General features: G+C 32.7%; 1 protein-coding gene across 4 annotated transcripts in view; it reads left to right on the top strand.

The window, feature by feature from the left end:
• Positions 1 to 17,625, top strand: part of TOGARAM1 (TOG array regulator of axonemal microtubules 1) — an 82,972-nt gene that overhangs the window by 22,532 nt on the left and 42,815 nt on the right. For all 4 annotated transcript variants that reach the window (XM_012782783.2, XM_012782782.2, XM_012782785.2 and 1 more), the window contains exons 3-7: positions 1,914 to 2,039; positions 7,027 to 7,335; positions 8,479 to 8,741; positions 10,991 to 11,223; positions 13,991 to 14,091. In XM_012782783.2, coding sequence (XP_012638237.2) covers positions 1,914 to 2,039; positions 7,027 to 7,335; positions 8,479 to 8,741; positions 10,991 to 11,223; positions 13,991 to 14,091 — 1,032 coding nt within the window. The remainder of the gene's footprint in view (positions 1 to 1,913; positions 2,040 to 7,026; positions 7,336 to 8,478; positions 8,742 to 10,990; positions 11,224 to 13,990; positions 14,092 to 17,625) is intronic.

Here is a 17,625-nt window from a genome sequence, read left to right as displayed (position 1 = left end):
GGCATTAACAAAGAGTACTTGAACTGCATCTTTTTGAGGTGCATATAAGTGGCTAGAAGGACAGTATGAGGAGAGCAAAGGCTTACATTAGGAATGGGCTTGAGATAATTATGAGAGCTGTGTCAAGACAAGGTTGATTTTAGATGGTGAAAGATAAACTGGGAGAAGGGGAACTCTGGTGTATTGGGCTCAAAAATTTGAGTTTGTGCTTACAAGCTACAAGGACTAATAGAGATTTTTTTCTTTTATTAAGGAAAAAAGCTAGGGTAATAAGGTTGTTTGTAAATGGAATAGGAAGGAATAATCAGGAAGTTATGATGGCTATGATGACTTGTTATAAAAGATGAAGGAGGAGGAGTAGAGAAGGATTTTAAGACTTAACACCCACCCAGGTAATTAGAAAAATGGTATTGTGTTAGCAAAACGATACCAGTTGGAAGGGAAAATGGTTTAGAAGGTAAAGACTGAGTATGTTATAGATTTTCACATTTATTTAATATCCAAATGATATCAGTTAATTGAAATTTGTTGGCTATGGGTTTGGATACAGTATTCAGCAAACATTGTTCTCTAGGAGAACTTATAAACTTTTATGCAGTAAGATTCTAGTATTTTCACACAAAAATAAAATGTTTTGTATAATGATTGTATAGTTTAATTTGTTTATTTAATAGAGAAAAAGAAATGCAGGAATATATCCATTATTTTGGATTTTCATACGTGTCATTGTTTCTGTACCATTGAGAAGCTCATTACCTAGTTGTATAGATTGTAAACAACTGGAGAATAAGACAGCATATAACCTAATGCTAGATTGGTTGACATAAATTAAAAGTACTTATAGGAATTCAAGAAAGCAAGAGATCATAGGTTTTGAAGTGGTTTCAGAAAACTGCAGGAAAGAGGTTAGTTAAACTTGACTTCAAAGAAGAGTGGAGGCCAGGTTCGCTGGCTCACACCTGTAATCCCTGAGGCCAGAAGTTCAAGACCGCCAGGGCAATGTCACGAGACCTCATCCCTACAAAAAAAAAATATTTTTTTAATTAGCCAGACATGGTGGCACATGCCTGTAGTCCTGGGTACTCAGGAGGATCACTTGAGCCTAGGAGTTCAAGGCTACAGTGAGCTATGATCTTGCCACTACACTCTAGCCTGGGCAACAGAGTGAGAGAAAAAAAGAGAGAGAAAGTCGGAGTTTACCAAAGGCAGTGAGGCAAAAGGAACTGTTGAAGGCAGGGAGAAAGTATAAACAAAAGCATGGACATAAGAATTAACTTAGAAGATATCCAATACATGAAAGAGAAATGGGCTTGATATCATAGAGAGTTAATTTTTTTTAAATTATGGAATTTCAGAACAACAAAAGATCAGCTCATTTTATAGATGAGTAAACTGAATGCCAGAGAGTCATTATCACCTCCTTTTCTTAAGACTTATTTTCCTGCCCAGGAATAACCTTACCCAGGCACAGGAGAGGGAAAGGGCTCTCCGAAATGTGCCTGGATAAGCTTGGAAATTACATGAATACTGTGTGGTATAATAGGAAAGAAAGTAAAAGTTCTGGAGTTTTGAGGTAGTTTGTATACTACAAATATTGGAAAGTAGGAAAGCCAGGTCTGGAGAAACGTTCTATGGTGAAAGGAGGGTGTAGGAAGAAACTGCCTTTGTATATATTCTTCAACATCTTTCCTTTCCCTGTTCTTTACCAGTCTATCTTCTGTCCTTTAACTCATGCCACTAATCAGATTTGCTAATATTGAAAGCTTTATCCCTTTTTTGCCTGTCTGTCTCACTGTACTTGTATTCTTATGCTTATTCCTACCTGAATTATGCCAACATTTGTGGAAAAAAGATATATTTATGAAATAAAGTTAACATTTACTTTTATGCTTCTCCCCTCCTTCCTTCAAAAGGTACCCATCAAACAAATCTTTCTGGGAAATGTGGACAACTTGGATTTTCACAGATACGTGGTAAAAGTGGCAGTGTGGATTCTGACTTACAATTCCTGGGGACAACTAGCAGTCATCAAGATAAAGGTATAAATTCCAAATTTATTTGGAAGCAAATAATTTGTAAATGTTATGTGGGATTTACAATACTAACATATATGTTGTGTAATTATGCTCATCACAAAAAAGAAAGGATTTTATCATATTTTTAATAACAATTTAATAACTTCTTTATAATTGTGACCCTAAAATGTTTGATTTTTTAAATCTTGATATAAATGTGACTGTTTGAAATTAGAATTTAGAAACTCATTCATGGTAGAGATGAGCATTTTATTTTTTAATTTTTATGTATACATAATAGTTTTATATATTTATGGGGTACATATGATATTTTGATACAAACATACAATGTGTAATGATGATATCAAGGTAATTGGGATATTCATCACCTCAAACATTTATTATTTCTTTGTATTGGGAACACTGCAAATCTATTCCTCTAGTTATTTTAAAATATATGATAACTTATTGTTAACTATGGTTGCACTGTAGTGCTACCAAACACTAGATCTCACCCTTCTATGTAACTGTATTTTTTTTTAACCCATTAACCAATCCTTCTATGTCTCCCCTCTTCTCCAATATCCTTCCCAACCTCTGGTAACCATCATTCTACTCTCTATCTCCATGAGATCAATTTTTTTAGCTCCCACATGTAAGTGAGAACATGTATGCTATGTTTGTCTTTCTGTGCCTGGTTTATTTCACATAACATAATGTCGTCCAGTTCCATTCATGTGTTTGAAGTGACAGGATTTTATTCTTTTTTATGGCTAAATAGTAATCCATTGTGTATATGTACCACATTTTCTTTACTTATTCATTTGTCGATAGACATTTAGGTTGATTCCAAATCTTGTCTATTGTGAATAGAGCTATAATAAACATGGGAGTGCAGATATTTCTTTGATATATTGATTTCCCTTCTTTTGCATATATGCCCAGCAATGGGATTGCTAGATTATATGGGAGTTCTATTTTTAGTATGATGAAGAACCTCCGTACAGTTTTCTGTAGTAGCTATACTAATTTGCATTCCCACCAACAATGGAAAAGCATTTTCCTTTCTCCATATCCTTGCCAGCATCTGTTATTTTTTGTCTTTTTGATAAAACCATTTTAACTGGAGCAAGATATTACATTGTGGTTTTGATTTACACTAGAGCCCTATCTCACCATATATGAAAATCAAATCAAAATGAATTAAAGACTTAAATGTGAGACTTGAAACTATGAAACTACCAGAAGAAAATATTGGGAAATGCTTCAGGACATTGGTCTGGACAAACATTTCTTAAGACCTCAAAAGCACAGGCAACCAAAGAAAAAATGGACAATTTGTATCATATCAAGCCAAAAAGTTTCTACACAGCAAAGGAAACAATAAACAAAATGAAGAGATGGCCTACAGAATGGGAGAAAATATTTGCTAACTATTCAACAGACAAGGGACAAATGATCAGAAAATATAAGGAACTCAATAGCAAAATACCAAATAATCCTGTTAAAAATGGGCAAAAGATCTGAATAGACATTTTTCAAAAGAAGACATACAAATGGCCAACAGGTATATGGAAAAATGCTTAACATCACTCATCATCAGAGTGAAGAGCATTTTAATACAAAGTCATTAAAAGTAACATCCCTTAGAAAGTACTGTGTTAGCAGATGACAATTTTCTCTAACAGCTTTAAATTTTAAGACTATTTAAAATTTATTGTCTCTTGTTAGGAACCATAACTTCTTAACATGTTATCATTTCAGATAAGGCATAAGATACAGAAGAAAAGGAATGATTTGAGGCTGGTTGTTGGTCATAAGAATTTTGAGGTTGCAGGTGTTTCTTGAATTTCCACGCTAACTAATAGTGATAATAATTATTAATATATGTAGAAGTAGAATCAAATTAAATATTTATAGAAGTATTTTAATTTTTGTTGTACATCCTTTACTAAAATTTTCTTTGAGTGGTAGGGATGTACTTCTATATTTGTTAAGAAAAAATAATGATCATTTAGTAAAGATTTAGTGCATATAGCACTTATATTTTAGCTACCCTTTTCTCTATGAACCCCAAAGTCCCACATGACCTCCTAAAGTTTTTCTTTTTGGTATTATCCACACCACAATAAAATTTCTTCTAAATTTTGACTCTTGAATACCTTTAGGATTCATGATTAGTAGAAGCAGAGAATGTTTACTTTGTCATTTAGCCTGTTCTGTCTAGGCTATCCCTGAATTATTATATTGCCTTTGAAGACCACCTCCACTTTCAGTATTTAATCAGATCTCTGTAGTAGCTCTAGTTTTCTATAACTTCTCAGTATATTTATTAGAGCAGCAAGTCTAAAGGCATATGAAGTTCTTCTATAGTTAATAGAATTTAACTTAATAGTTGGTTATACATTAAAAATTCTGCCAGGACTACCACCATCTCAGCTAATATTCCCCATGGGATCTCTGAAGGACCTGAGGTGTGGATGCGAAACCATATGGACATTCTTATCCCAATTTTGTTATTATTATTATTATTTCATTAGAGACAGAGTCTTGCTTATGTTTCCCAATCTGGTCTCAAACTCTTGGCCTTAAGCAATCCTCCTGCCTTTGCCTCCCCAAATGCTGCAATTATAGGTGTGAGCTATCACACCCAGCCACTGTCCCAATTTTTTTTTTGAAACAGAATCTTACTATGTTGCCCAGGCTAGAATGCCTAAGGTAATGAGAAGTAAAAATAGATTTCAAAACCTACAAAAGTCCCTATCAATTCTAAAAATCTGTAATAACAAAAATATTTATTTTAAAGTACTTAGCTCATTTTAAGAGATTTCTGTAAGCAATATATATATATATTTTTTGAGACAGAACAGTCTCTCTTGCTCTGTTGCCTGGGCTGTGGCATCAGCCTAGCTCACGGTAACCTCAAACTCCTGGGCTCAAGCAATCCTTTTGCCTCAGCCTCCTGAGAAGCTGAAACTACTGGCATGTGCCGTCATGTCCAGCTAATTTTTTCTATATATTTTTAGTTGTCCAGCTAATTTCTTTTTATTTTTTTAATAGAAATGGGATTTGCTCTTGCTCAGGCTGGCCTCGAACTCCTGAGCTCAAATGATCCTACCGCCTTGGCCACCCAGAGTTCCATCCCAATTTTAAATGTTGTAGTGATCCACACCAAGTTTTGGAAATATTGGTGTATGTTGCATTGAATTGTTTTTATTTATATGCATACAAAGATCTGATGTTTGATTTCTTTGTAAAAAATATTTTTAAATTTCTGAAAAGGAATATATGAGACACTGCCATGAAAACATCAAATCTATTAATAGAATACTGTAATTGAAATCAGGACACTGAAAGTTTTCATTCTATATGTAAATCTGTGACTAGTTAAGTCTTTTGTAGTCCCCTCGACCTAAATAAGATTTTGGTACAAGTAAAGGTCCTAATGAATTACAAATAAAGCATATATAATATATATAGTCATTTAAGTCTTAAGAGGCATGTTTGTTTTGTTAGTATACATAAGCTTGGTAGGTCTTTTGTCATGGAAAGTCTTTTAAAAAATATTAAAGGAGGCCGGGCGCGGTGGCTCACGCCTGTAATCCTAGCTCTCTGTGAGGCCGAGGCGGGCGGATTGCTCGAGGTCAGGAGTTCGAAACCAGCCTGAGCAAGAGCGAGACCCCGTCTCTACTATAAATAGAAAGAAATTAATTGGCCAACTAATATATATATACAAAAAATTAGCCGGGCATGGTGGCGAATGCCTGTAGTCCCAGCTACTTGGGAGGCTGAGGCAGGAGGATTGCTTGAGCCAGGAGTTTGAGGTTGCTGTGAGCTAGGCTGATGCCACGGCACTCACTCTAGCCTGGGCAATAAAGTGAGACTCTGTCTCAAAAAAAAAAAAAAAAAAAAAAATATTAAAGGAAAATTCATGGGACTCTCTAAAAGATGACAAATAGACTTTTATATTAGTTGAGGAATAAAGAGAAAAGGTCAATAAAAGGTAAGACAAAAGTAATAAATAAAAACAATAAATAGAAAGTACAAAAGAAGATGGATGGTAGAATTAAAGCCAAATATATTAATAGTTACTATAAATATAAATGGGCAGAACTTATTTAAATAACAGAGAGGATCACATTTTATTTTATTTTTTATTATTTATTTATTTATTTATTTATTTATTTTTGAGACAGAGTCTTACTCTCTTGTCCTGGCTAGAGTACAGTAGCATCATCATAGCTCACTGCAATTTCAGACTCCTAGGGTCAAGTGACCTTCCTGCCTCAGCTTCCCTTGTAGATGTAACTATAGGTACCTGTCACCAGGCCCAACTGAATTTTCTATTTTTAGAAGAGACGGGGTCTTGCTCTTGCTCAGGCTGGTCTCAAACTCCTGACCTCAAGCAATCTTCCTGCCTCAGCCTCCCAGAGTGCTATTACAGACATGAGCCACTGAACTCAGTGCAGATTTTATTTTTTATGTTTTCATTGAAGTGCTATTTTTAGGAGCATCACCTAAAATACATCAAAATAGATGGGGAGAAAGTAAAGCATAGAAAAGGTATATTAGGCAAATGCTCAAAGAAAAACAGGTATAAATATGTTAACAATAGGGAAAATATGCCAACTTTATACTAATTATGCTAATATTAAAGCTAAAAACATTTTAGTGCTATAAAGTATCATATAATGAGAAAAAGCACAATTCACCAAGAAGATAAGACTTTTCTGATATATATATGTGTATACATGTATGTATGTATATGTGTAATTTGACAAAATTATCAGGAGAAAATCCATAAATGTAAGAAAATTTTAATAGGATAAAGAAGTTTTATATTAGAAGATAGAGAATTTTCAAACAACACAAATCAAATTAGATCTTTACCTCACACCTACAAAAATATAAATGCCAGATGAGATGAAAACCGGACTGTGAAAAGCAGAAAAACTTTAAACTCTTAGAAGATGTGTATACATAAGTAACACTCTCTTTTGTTTTATTACAGTGTATGGTAGCCTAAATTTTGGCAGTAAGACACAGCAAACATTTGGTAGTCAAACAGAGCGTACTTCATCATACTCTGGTCCAACTTCAAGTCCAGGAGCCTACATCCTTCCGTCCTATCCTCTCTCATCACCTCGAACTAGTCCAAAGCACACATCTCCTCCTACCATATCTCCGAAGAAGTCTCAAGATAATTCCGTTAATTTCTCAAATTCCTGGCCTCTTAAAAGCTTCGAAGGGCTATCTAAGCCAACTCCACAGAGAAAGATTGTCAGCCCAAAATCATCTGACCCTACAAGTAGAAATGATGGTAAAAGTCTATACTTTGTTCAGATTTATTTGTGTGTTTGAATTAGTTCTGTGGAGTTAATACATAGGGTTGTTAGATCTTTAAAAGCTGGTAAGTTATATTTTCTCTCTCTGAATTATTAAATACTTAGGAAGGTAAATTTGTTTTAATTTAACTTGTGTTAAATAGATAAAATACATAAGATAAGATAAAATTCAGTTGAAATTGTCATTTCTTTCTTTTTTCATATTGCCATTTAAAATCCTGTTTTGGAATCAGGCAAATAATATTGCTTTATAACAGATATATGTTGCCTGAGAGCCTACTAACAAATTTTAGCTTTGCAAATATAAAATGTCATTCATAAATAATGCCTAGTACTCATTTATTCAACATTTATTGAATGTTTATTATATGCTAACATTATTTTGAAAGGGTTTCTATTATTATAAACTGTTTTTTTCTTAACAATAACCCACTCCAAAATCACAAAATTAGCACATATAAGTTCATTCAAGACACATCCAGTCTCAAAATAAAAAGTCTATTAAAGGCATCCCCTTTACCTCACATGTTTTTCTGTCCCCAGCATTGAGGTAAGCAGCACCCACAGCACCAATGTTCAATCTGTTACATATTCAGTCATTTTTATTACTTTCTCTTAGTGCTGAACCTTCATTCCCTTCTATTAATTTCTTTCTGTTTGTCTTTCCTACAAGATCAAAAATTTTATTGAAAACTGAGACTTTATTTAACTTGTTCTTCCCATTGCCCAATGTTAAACAGCTTTTGCATATAGTAGTCATTCAAATATTACTTATAGAGTTAAGTCAAGCCAGAAAAGTAGCTCTTGTGACTTATCATAGACTTTACCGTAGCAAATATTAGTCAGATTATGTTTATAAAGATAAATAACAAAAATTTAACTTGACATGTAATGTTTTTATATAACATGAAAAGATTTGGGGTCACTCATTTTTGTTACATTTATTAGGAGACACTGATATTTTCATTGTGTCTCATTTTAAATAGTAATCTTTATTTCTAATGAAAGATAATGTGCTTTTAAATTTAAAAACACTGTATTCCAAACACCTGTGACTATAACACCCTCTTCTTTGGAATTAAAGAGAAATTAAAGTAAAATATGTATTTTTCATGCAGGAGAAAATTCTCAAGAAAAACCTCCTCCAGTTCAACTTACACCTGCCTTGATGAGATCACCATCTTCCCGACGAGGCCTCAATGGGACAAAGCCTGTCCCTCCCATACCAAGGGGAATAAGCCTTTTGCCTGATAAAGCTGATTTAAGCACAGTGGGACACAAAAAGAAAGAGCCTGACGATATTTGGAAGCGTGAAAAAGATAGTCTTACAATTGATCTTTTGGAATTAAATTTCAGGGATAAAGATTTGGATCAAGAAGAGGTTAGAAACAAATATCATTTTTCAATAATTCAAAAATATTTGTAATTTTCTATAATATTATAGTTGTTATATAAGGAAAAATCAAGTACCCATAACATGTTTTCTTATTTATAAAAATATTTCATGTTCATTATAGAAAATGTGGAAAATACCGTGAATTATTAGGAAAGAAACTCATCATATTAGATCCTGCTACCCAGAAAAATTTACTATTAATACTGTTTTTACTTTCAGTATCACTTCCATTTCAGTTTGCCTGATGTCAGGTTTTAAAAAATGTTTTACATTAAATGTGTAAATGTAAACAATCGTGATATTTTCTGGTCTTGTTTCAGTCTGTTTTCAAGATGTAAGCTTCTTGTAATGATAGTTTGCTCAATAAAATAGTTAATATTAATGCATATTCATTTTAAAAGTATGTCTTTAATGTTAAAAATTCATAAAACTAACTTATAAAGTACCAAAATTGGTTCTTAATGAATTAAAATAGTCACTGCAACTTCTGCTTGTGAAATCTTTCCTTGCTTTTTTTTTTTCCAACTCATTTGTGCTTCAGTGGTGCTAGGAAGGGAATTCACTTGAAGAGAAGAAACATTTTAAAAAGGCATTTTCCTATATAACTCATAAATTTCACCTGATCCTACACAATTTTGCATTTTTTTTAAGAGACAGGTTCTCACTCTGTTACCCAGGCTGGAGTGCAGTAATGCAATCATAGCTCACTGCAGGCTCCAAATCCTAGGCTCAAGTGATCTTTCTGCCTTAGCCTGCTGAGTAGTTAGGGCTATAGGCAGATCTCCAAGCTATCCTCCTGCTTTAGCCTCCCCAAATTCTGGGATTACAGGTAGACACCACTGTACCTGGCCTTGCATTTTTTTTTTTATGTTCACTTAAAAATAGCCCTTTTTTCTTTTAGTGGATAATTGCAACGTGAGTTTATTTTATACAATTATTAGTAAATACAGGGGGTTACTATTGTTTTTATATATTCAGCCTCTCAAGCTCTTATTAGAGAAGTGTCCTTATTATTGAATCAATTGAGAATTACTTATTTTGCCCTATAGTTGCTAATATGACACTTCTTATTATTTTGAGTGGATCACTATTTATCTTCTCTGGTGTGAGTTGACTTTAAGAAAGGCATTACATATTTTATGCATTAAAATTGTATTCTTATGTCACAAAGAAAAGTATATGAACCAACTTTTTCAATTCTATTTTATTTCTATATATATTTTTATATTTAATTGATATTTAAGTTTTTATAGTACTTAATAATGTATCAAACACTTTAATTTTCATTACTTCACTTAATCTTTACAATAACTCCCCAACTTAAGGAAGGAAATATCTATTATATTTTTAGTTTATGGGTGCTTGTGTTTGTTTTTATAGAAGGGGCTCAGAAATGTTATGTGTCTTGCTAAGGGTCAAAAAGTAACCAGTAGGGCTAGAATTCAAGCCTAGTTCACCTAACTGCACTGTCGTAAATTCATTAAGGGATTTGTTGAACCTGTCTTCCAAGTATGAAGACTTAAGAAATGTATGGACATTTTCATAAATGGAAGACAGATACTTTCATTAAATGCTTAACTTTATGAATTGAAATTTAAACAAAGCAGTTTATGTATGTGTTTATGTTCCTTAATTTGTTCAAAGTTCTATTTCCAGCCTTAATGTATTAGTTTGTTATAACAGTTGCTACAATGCATTTCTAAAAATACTTTGCTTCAGAAGTTACATATGATGATTCTGTTATTCTCTGACCTCTAACACTTACAAGCTTGATGTAAATGTCAAACTTTAGAAAACTCATTTTACTTTTTAACCTTCTCCTTGAACTTCTAAATAGCCACATCAGCACACCAGTGATCCAAGACCAGTTGTACCTCTGTGACTTCAACTCTGATATCTACTATCTGATTTAGTGATTCATTTATTAAGTAATTGAATTAATGCAATATATTTACTCATTGTGCCTAGTGCTGGAAATACCATGGTGAACAATAGCTGAGATTTTTCCTCTCAAGTTTATAATCTAATACATTGTTTATAAATACCCAGGTGATGAAATCTCTGTATTTATTACACACACACACACACACACACACACACATTAGCATTCATCTTGTTAATACTGGATTAGGGAGTTGTTAATTAGGTATAGTTAATGGAATTTAAAATCTAAGGGTAACCTACTAATATAAGGAATTTATGTTATAAAGTTAATTTTTTTTATTTTTTCTTAGATGCAGAGCTCTCTTAGGTCTCTTCGTAATAGTGCAGCTAAGAAAAGAGCTAAACTAAGTGGCAGTACTTCCGATCTTGAAAGCCCTGATTCTGCAATGAAGCTTGACTTGACTATGGACTCCCCATCTCGGTCGTCTTCTCCAAACATCAGCTCTTACAGTGAAAGTGGAGTTTACAGCCAAGAATCATTGACTTCTTCTCTGTCTACAACTCCTCAGGGGAAGAGAATAATGTATTTTATTTTTTGGCATGTTAAATGAATGTTCATCTGTAATTCATGATCTAGAGCCCTAATATCATATTTGGAAAAAAACTTAAAATCATGTTTTTATTAGTAGTTTTTAAAATGTTAAAACACATTTGATTTCAATTTTTTTTTTTTTTTTTGAGACAGAGTCTCACTGTGTTGCCTGGCCTAGAGGGCCATGGCATCAGCCTGGCTCACAGGAACCTCAAACTCCTGGGCTCAAGCGATCCTTCTGCCTCAGCCTCCCAAGTAGCTGGGACTACAGGCATGCTCTACCATGCCTGGCTAATTTTTTCTATTTTTAGTTGTTTGGCTAATTTCTTTCTATTTACAGTAGAGAAAGGGGTCTCGCTCTTGCTCAGGCTGGTCTCGAACTCCTGAGCTCAAGCAATCCTCCCACCTTGGCCTCCCAGAGTGCTAGGATTACAGGCATGAGCCACTGTGCCCGGCCTGTTAAAACACATTTGAAAGACAATGGAAAAATTCACAGATATTACTTTGCTAGGCTTTGGTTTGGGATGGGGTAGAAAGAGAAAACACAATGCCAACTGTAATCTAGAGTACTTAATTAACATAAACCCTATTCCTAAAGCCATGGTTGTTCTTCCTAAGATTTATCCTAATCTTTGTCTTTTAGCTCTTTTCTGGATCATTGACTCTTTTGCCAGTTTACCTATAGCTAATATTACTGCTTTCAGCACCAATTTCCTCTAATTTATGCATAAATTCCATGTAGCTGTTATCCCACTATTTTTTTTATATCTTATTATCTGATAGAAGCTCAGGACTCCATACTATAGCTATCATAGCCTTCTCAGGAGTCTCTCTACAGAGAGACTCTAATTCTGAAATTAGAATCCTGGCCACCCCGTGGCCACAGAAAATTATTTTCCAGCATAGCAATTAGACTAGTTTTTCCAGATTACCTCTATAACTTCTAAGTCTTGAACCTTGACCTCTAAGAGATCCTATCTAGATTTCTGGGGATCTCTGTGACCCTGTTGTGGGATTTTGAGGAATCCATTTCTCCTTTATTTTAGACAAAAACCTAGGGGTAGAATTGCTAGGTCATAAGGTAGATGTGTATGTAACTTTTTAAGTAACTGCTAAATAGTTTCCACAATGATTGAGAGTTCTAGATGTTTAATATTCTTGCTAATATTTGGTTTGGTCAGTTATTTAAATTTATTTTCTTTGATTTTATCTTGGACCATGTTTATTTACTGCAATTAGAAGTAAATTTTTTTTAATTCACTTAGTGAATTGGAACTTTTAAGAAAATGTAGGTAGAGATTACTTAATTAAAGGAGAGGTGGTGGTGTAGTAACTTTAATAGAAAGGGATGCTTTGTTTCAGCAATTCATAGAATTAAACTGAATTTTTGTGTTCTGTTCTTAGAAGTTTGTCTCAGCCCACAGTTTTCTCCTCCACAATTTTAACTTAAATAGCAGCTTATTTCTCACTTGGTAATTTTTTTTCTTACAACAATTCCTCTTGTAATTACCTTGGTAGAAAAATATATTTACAAAATGAATTTGGAATGAGTATATGGGCTGGTGAAGTAACCATTTACATTAAGTTATCAGACATTTAAAATATATGTATTTAGACTTTAGACCTAAGGTCTTCCTTTGATCTTCTATGAGGGTGAAATTTTGTTATATAGTCCTACAGTTGCAAGGTAATTTGGAAACCATTTGGGAAGAAAAGTTCATTTTATATTGTGACATTTAAAATCCACTATTTCCTGTATTGCCTTATGGGGTTATTCTCTTCAGATATTGAATTCAGTGAGAAGGGAGTTCAGCACACCCTCATTTATGGACTGAATTACCTTCAATGAATATGGGATTTTCACATTTAATAGTTTGGAACAATAATTCTTGATCAGCTTGCGTCCTGCCTTAAGATTCAGAGCCAAAGAAAGCCACTACTACCTGATGCAATGCTTTTATCATTAGGTGGGTTAGGGATGAAAAATTGTTGAAAACTACCCTTCTAGAGACTGAAGGTTTTTCTTTCATCCAAGTCAAATATACTCAATGTAAATACAAATTTACTATGTTCTAAAGAAATTACTCTTTCAAAATATTTAATAGATATTTCTCACTAGGCTCATTGATAAATATGTTTACCCAACTACTAAGAATTGTACTTTGTAAAATCTCTTCTTTATAATATTCATCACTGACTTATTGACATTACACCATATATTGATTTAAAGCAGTTTCCTTATGTTCAGATTTAACATTCTTCAGTTTGTTTTCTTTATGAAACAAGACCTGTAGGCTTTTATAATGTTAAGAAAGTATAGCAAATAGTCTAAGAAGAAAGTGTCATTTACCAAATCACTTGTTGCTGATATCTTATTTATAATATAGTTAAGTTTCTATTTTTGTGTTACATATGAGGGTAGATAATATGATAGATAATTAGAAATCATTTTATTTGATTTTGGAATGAACTCTCTTGAATCAGTTTTTTTTTTTTTTTACTCCTCCCAGGATTATACAGTACGAGTCAGAGTCATTTCTCATGGCAATACTCTCATGAATAATTAAGGATTGGCCATATATTAAAAGGTTGAAAGTTCAAAAGGTGAACTAAGAATACCAGTTAGCTATAGTTTTTCATACTGGTTGCTGTCTAATCTAAACATTTAGTGAGTTAAAAAGAATAGAGAATATATAATATGAGTATTGAACAGCTCTGAATCTTAATGTTTATTGAAATTACTTTTGTTTCATTCTAGGTCAGATATATTTCCAACATTTGGATCAAAACCTTGTCCAACAAGACTTTCTTCTGCAAAGAATAAAAATTCCCATATTGCTGAACAAAGCCCCAATGCAGGTATTCTCTATTTATAAATATAATTTTTAAAAAGTATAATTTTTAAATGATGTCAAAAATGATAGCAAGTGTATTTCAGATTTTCAAGGTTTGTAGTTATCAATTAATACTAATCATTTTTTAACTTCTTAAAATATTTTGATAGGAATAAATATTATATTACTTTTGGAAGAAAAAATATTTATTAACCTGAATCATTGATCTCCTTTTAAGCCCATAGTATACCTATGCCTGACTCTAAGATATTTTGATTTTGTTGATGTGGGAAGTGACCTGGTTTTCAGAGTTTTGAAAACTTCACAGTTGATTCTAATGTGCAGCAGAGTTTCAGAACCACTGGGCATCACAAGACAATCTCCTTTAAAAACAATATTTAACTAGTAATTAATTTCATGTGTATCTTGTGTTAAGAATTTTTGTGAACTAACCTGGAAGTTTCTAATTTTATAACATCACTTCTCAGAAAATAAATTAGTAATTAGTAATCAATTAGAAAATTATTTGCACCATGATCTATTTAAGGTGGGAACTACATTGATTCTTCTTTATGATTAGTAAAACTATATTGAATTGTAAATGAATCCTAACAAATTTGGATATGATATTTAGTTTCACATGATGATCTCAATATAAAAGTTCTAACATTTTTAAGGCTACTTTAGTTTACATTATACTTATCTTCCTAAAAAGCTATACATATATGTGATTGCTAAGATTTTTAATTTTTTACTCTTAAATATGTCTTAACTTCATCCTCTCTTTTTAATTCTCATGGCTTTACCATGGCTTTTTTTCCTGGTTTAAATCTGGAATCCATACCACACCTTATTCAGCTGTGAAAACTGCTCAGTTGTTTTCTCTGGGAAACCTTCCCTAATTCACAAACAAGATTATTACCTCTTTTGTGATACCATTACATCTTGCATTTATAATGGTGTAGCAATTATTTTACTTGTTTTCAACTCTCAGATTCTTGATCCCCAGAGATTATTTACCTCTGACTACCTGCCATGTGCCTGTCATAATCATGGATGCCTGACTTAACCAGTTGGGCCTGGTGTACTAGCTTGTGCAAAACTAATGTTTACAAAGAAATAGGTAGTCTACTAGGAACATGAAAACAGTGTATACATGCTTTGGAGTCTGAAAGATCCCAGCTGAAATCCCACTTTGATATTTAATAATAGTATTCACACTATGCAAATTACTTAACTGCTTTGGAATTTAGTTCCTGATCTGATAATATAAACCTTGAGAAGGGTAGTGAAGATTTAAATATATATAAAGTACCTTCTTCATAGTGGGTACTGCATACACATTTGTTCCCCTAAAGGGAGAGACCCCAAAGAAATACATAAATTTATCCTTAATGCTTTTTAAGGCTGATCATCCTAATAAATCTACTTATAATTTTACAAGTATTTATATAAGATTGAAGAGACATCTGATTTCTAGGTTGTATCTAGTTTGTGAAAATGGAACCTTCTTTTGGAAGAATATCTTTGGAAGTGGAAAAGAGTAAGATTTAGAAAACCTGGATTTGAATTCCCTTTTGACCCTAGTTGTGTGAGTCGTAGGAGTCATTTAAGTTTCAATAGAGTGATTGATCTTATAATAGCATATATTTCTATATGCAGTATTCATTGTTTCCCCAAATTGCCTAATCCTAGAAATCACCTGGGTCCATGTAACACCTGTAGATTCTGGGGCTCTATCTTATACCTCTTGAATTCATCTTGTTAGAAATATATATTTTTAATAAGTAACTTAAATATTTCTAGGATCAAATTTTAGACTACTGCTTAACACTGCTGTTATTGAATGTTAATTAAATTTAACATTCTCTCAAAATAAGTTGCTAATGTTTTACGATTTTATATATTTGGGTTGGTTTTGATTTCAGTAAGTAAGTGATTCCTGCAAGTTTATTATGGTTTCATTTGCAAAACAAAAATGACAATGCAATGCTCAGAATAAAGACTATCTGAAGATAAAAATAACAATTATGTATAAATTATATACAGTATTTCTAATAAGAGTTTCCACATATATTCTGTCATTACCTATTAGAGCAAATTGTGCTAAATTTCCTGAATGATGTTATAGTAAATCTATTTAGATTAGTGTCAACTATTAATAGAAAACATTTCCACTCAAAGCCAGTATCTTTGTGAGTCTTACATTATGAATTAACTTTTAAAACTAAGAATTTAGGCCGGCGCAGTGGCTCACGCCTGTAATCCTAGCACTCTGGGAGGCCGAGGCGGGCGGATCATTAGAGCTCAGGAGCTTGAATCTAGCCTAAGCAAGAGTGAGACCCCATCTCTACTAAAAATAGAAAGAAATTAATTGGCCAACTAAAAATATATAGAAAAAAATTAGCCGGGCATGGTGGCGCATGCCTGTAGTCCCAGCTACTTGGGAGGCTGAGGCAGAAGGATTGCTTGAGCCCAGGAGTTTGAGGTTCCTGTGAGCCAGGCTGATGCCATGGCACTCTAGCCTGGCCAACAAGGTGAGACTCTGTCTCAAAAAAAACTAAGTATTTAGAAAGATATCTGTATTACTTCCAGAAATTGTCTATCATTTAACATCAAATATTTCTTGAATCTTTTCTCTATGAACTGACTTAGTACCCTTTACAGTCCTTTCTAGCTCAGCTGCTATCAGCTACTTCCTCGCTCTACCATCTTGGTTTTATTAAAATACATTATTTAAAAACAAGGTATATTTCATTATAAAAATATATTTATAAAAATGGACAGTGACTCAAATATACATTGCCTAGGATTTTTTACTTAGAAGACATTTTGTGGTTGTAATAGTCGCAAAATATTAGTTAAGGAATATCAGTTTAAAGATTCAAGTATATGTGAAAATTTTGTTATTTGTTAAAAATGGAACCCTACATTAAGGTTTTGCTTTTGTTTTATTTTTTTTTTATATTTTTTTTTCTTTGTTTTATTTTTAATTAGAGGTATAATAACATGGGTATGTACAGTGTGTAGAACACTGTGCTGAGCTCTTTACATGTATTTTTTTTATTTAATCCTCATAACAGTTCTAGAAGAGTTATCCATATTATCACTTAACCTTTTACAATTAAGGTTAAGTGTTTTGCCCAGGTTCTCTCACAATTTAAGTGGCAGTGCTATGATTTAAAGCCAGGAAGCATGATTTCAAATACTGAGCTCTTAATCACTATGTAGTTTACTGCCTCACTAGACAGGCCAGTATAGATTATTACATGGGAGTAGGAGAAAGGAGAGATTTAATTGGAGAGTATAGGCATTTCTCAAGCCAGTTTAAAAATTCTGGATTTTAAAATTTTTTATTTTAGCATAAAGTTAAAAATGCCATTTAAATACTAAATGCTTGTTATATTTTTAAAAACATATACAGTATATTTGATTATCATACATTGCATTTTGTATTGTACTGTAATTTTAAAGCCTGTTGTATGAAGCATTATAATATCATTTATAATAAATGTTCTTTATTATTATTATTATTATTATTTTTATTTTAGAGAGACAT

Source organism: Microcebus murinus, chromosome 6, assembly GCF_040939455.1.
Source record: "Microcebus murinus isolate Inina chromosome 6, M.murinus_Inina_mat1.0, whole genome shotgun sequence".
Taxonomy (NCBI): Eukaryota; Metazoa; Chordata; class Mammalia; order Primates; family Cheirogaleidae; genus Microcebus; species Microcebus murinus.
This window is presented reverse-complemented; position numbering and strand designations above follow the sequence as displayed.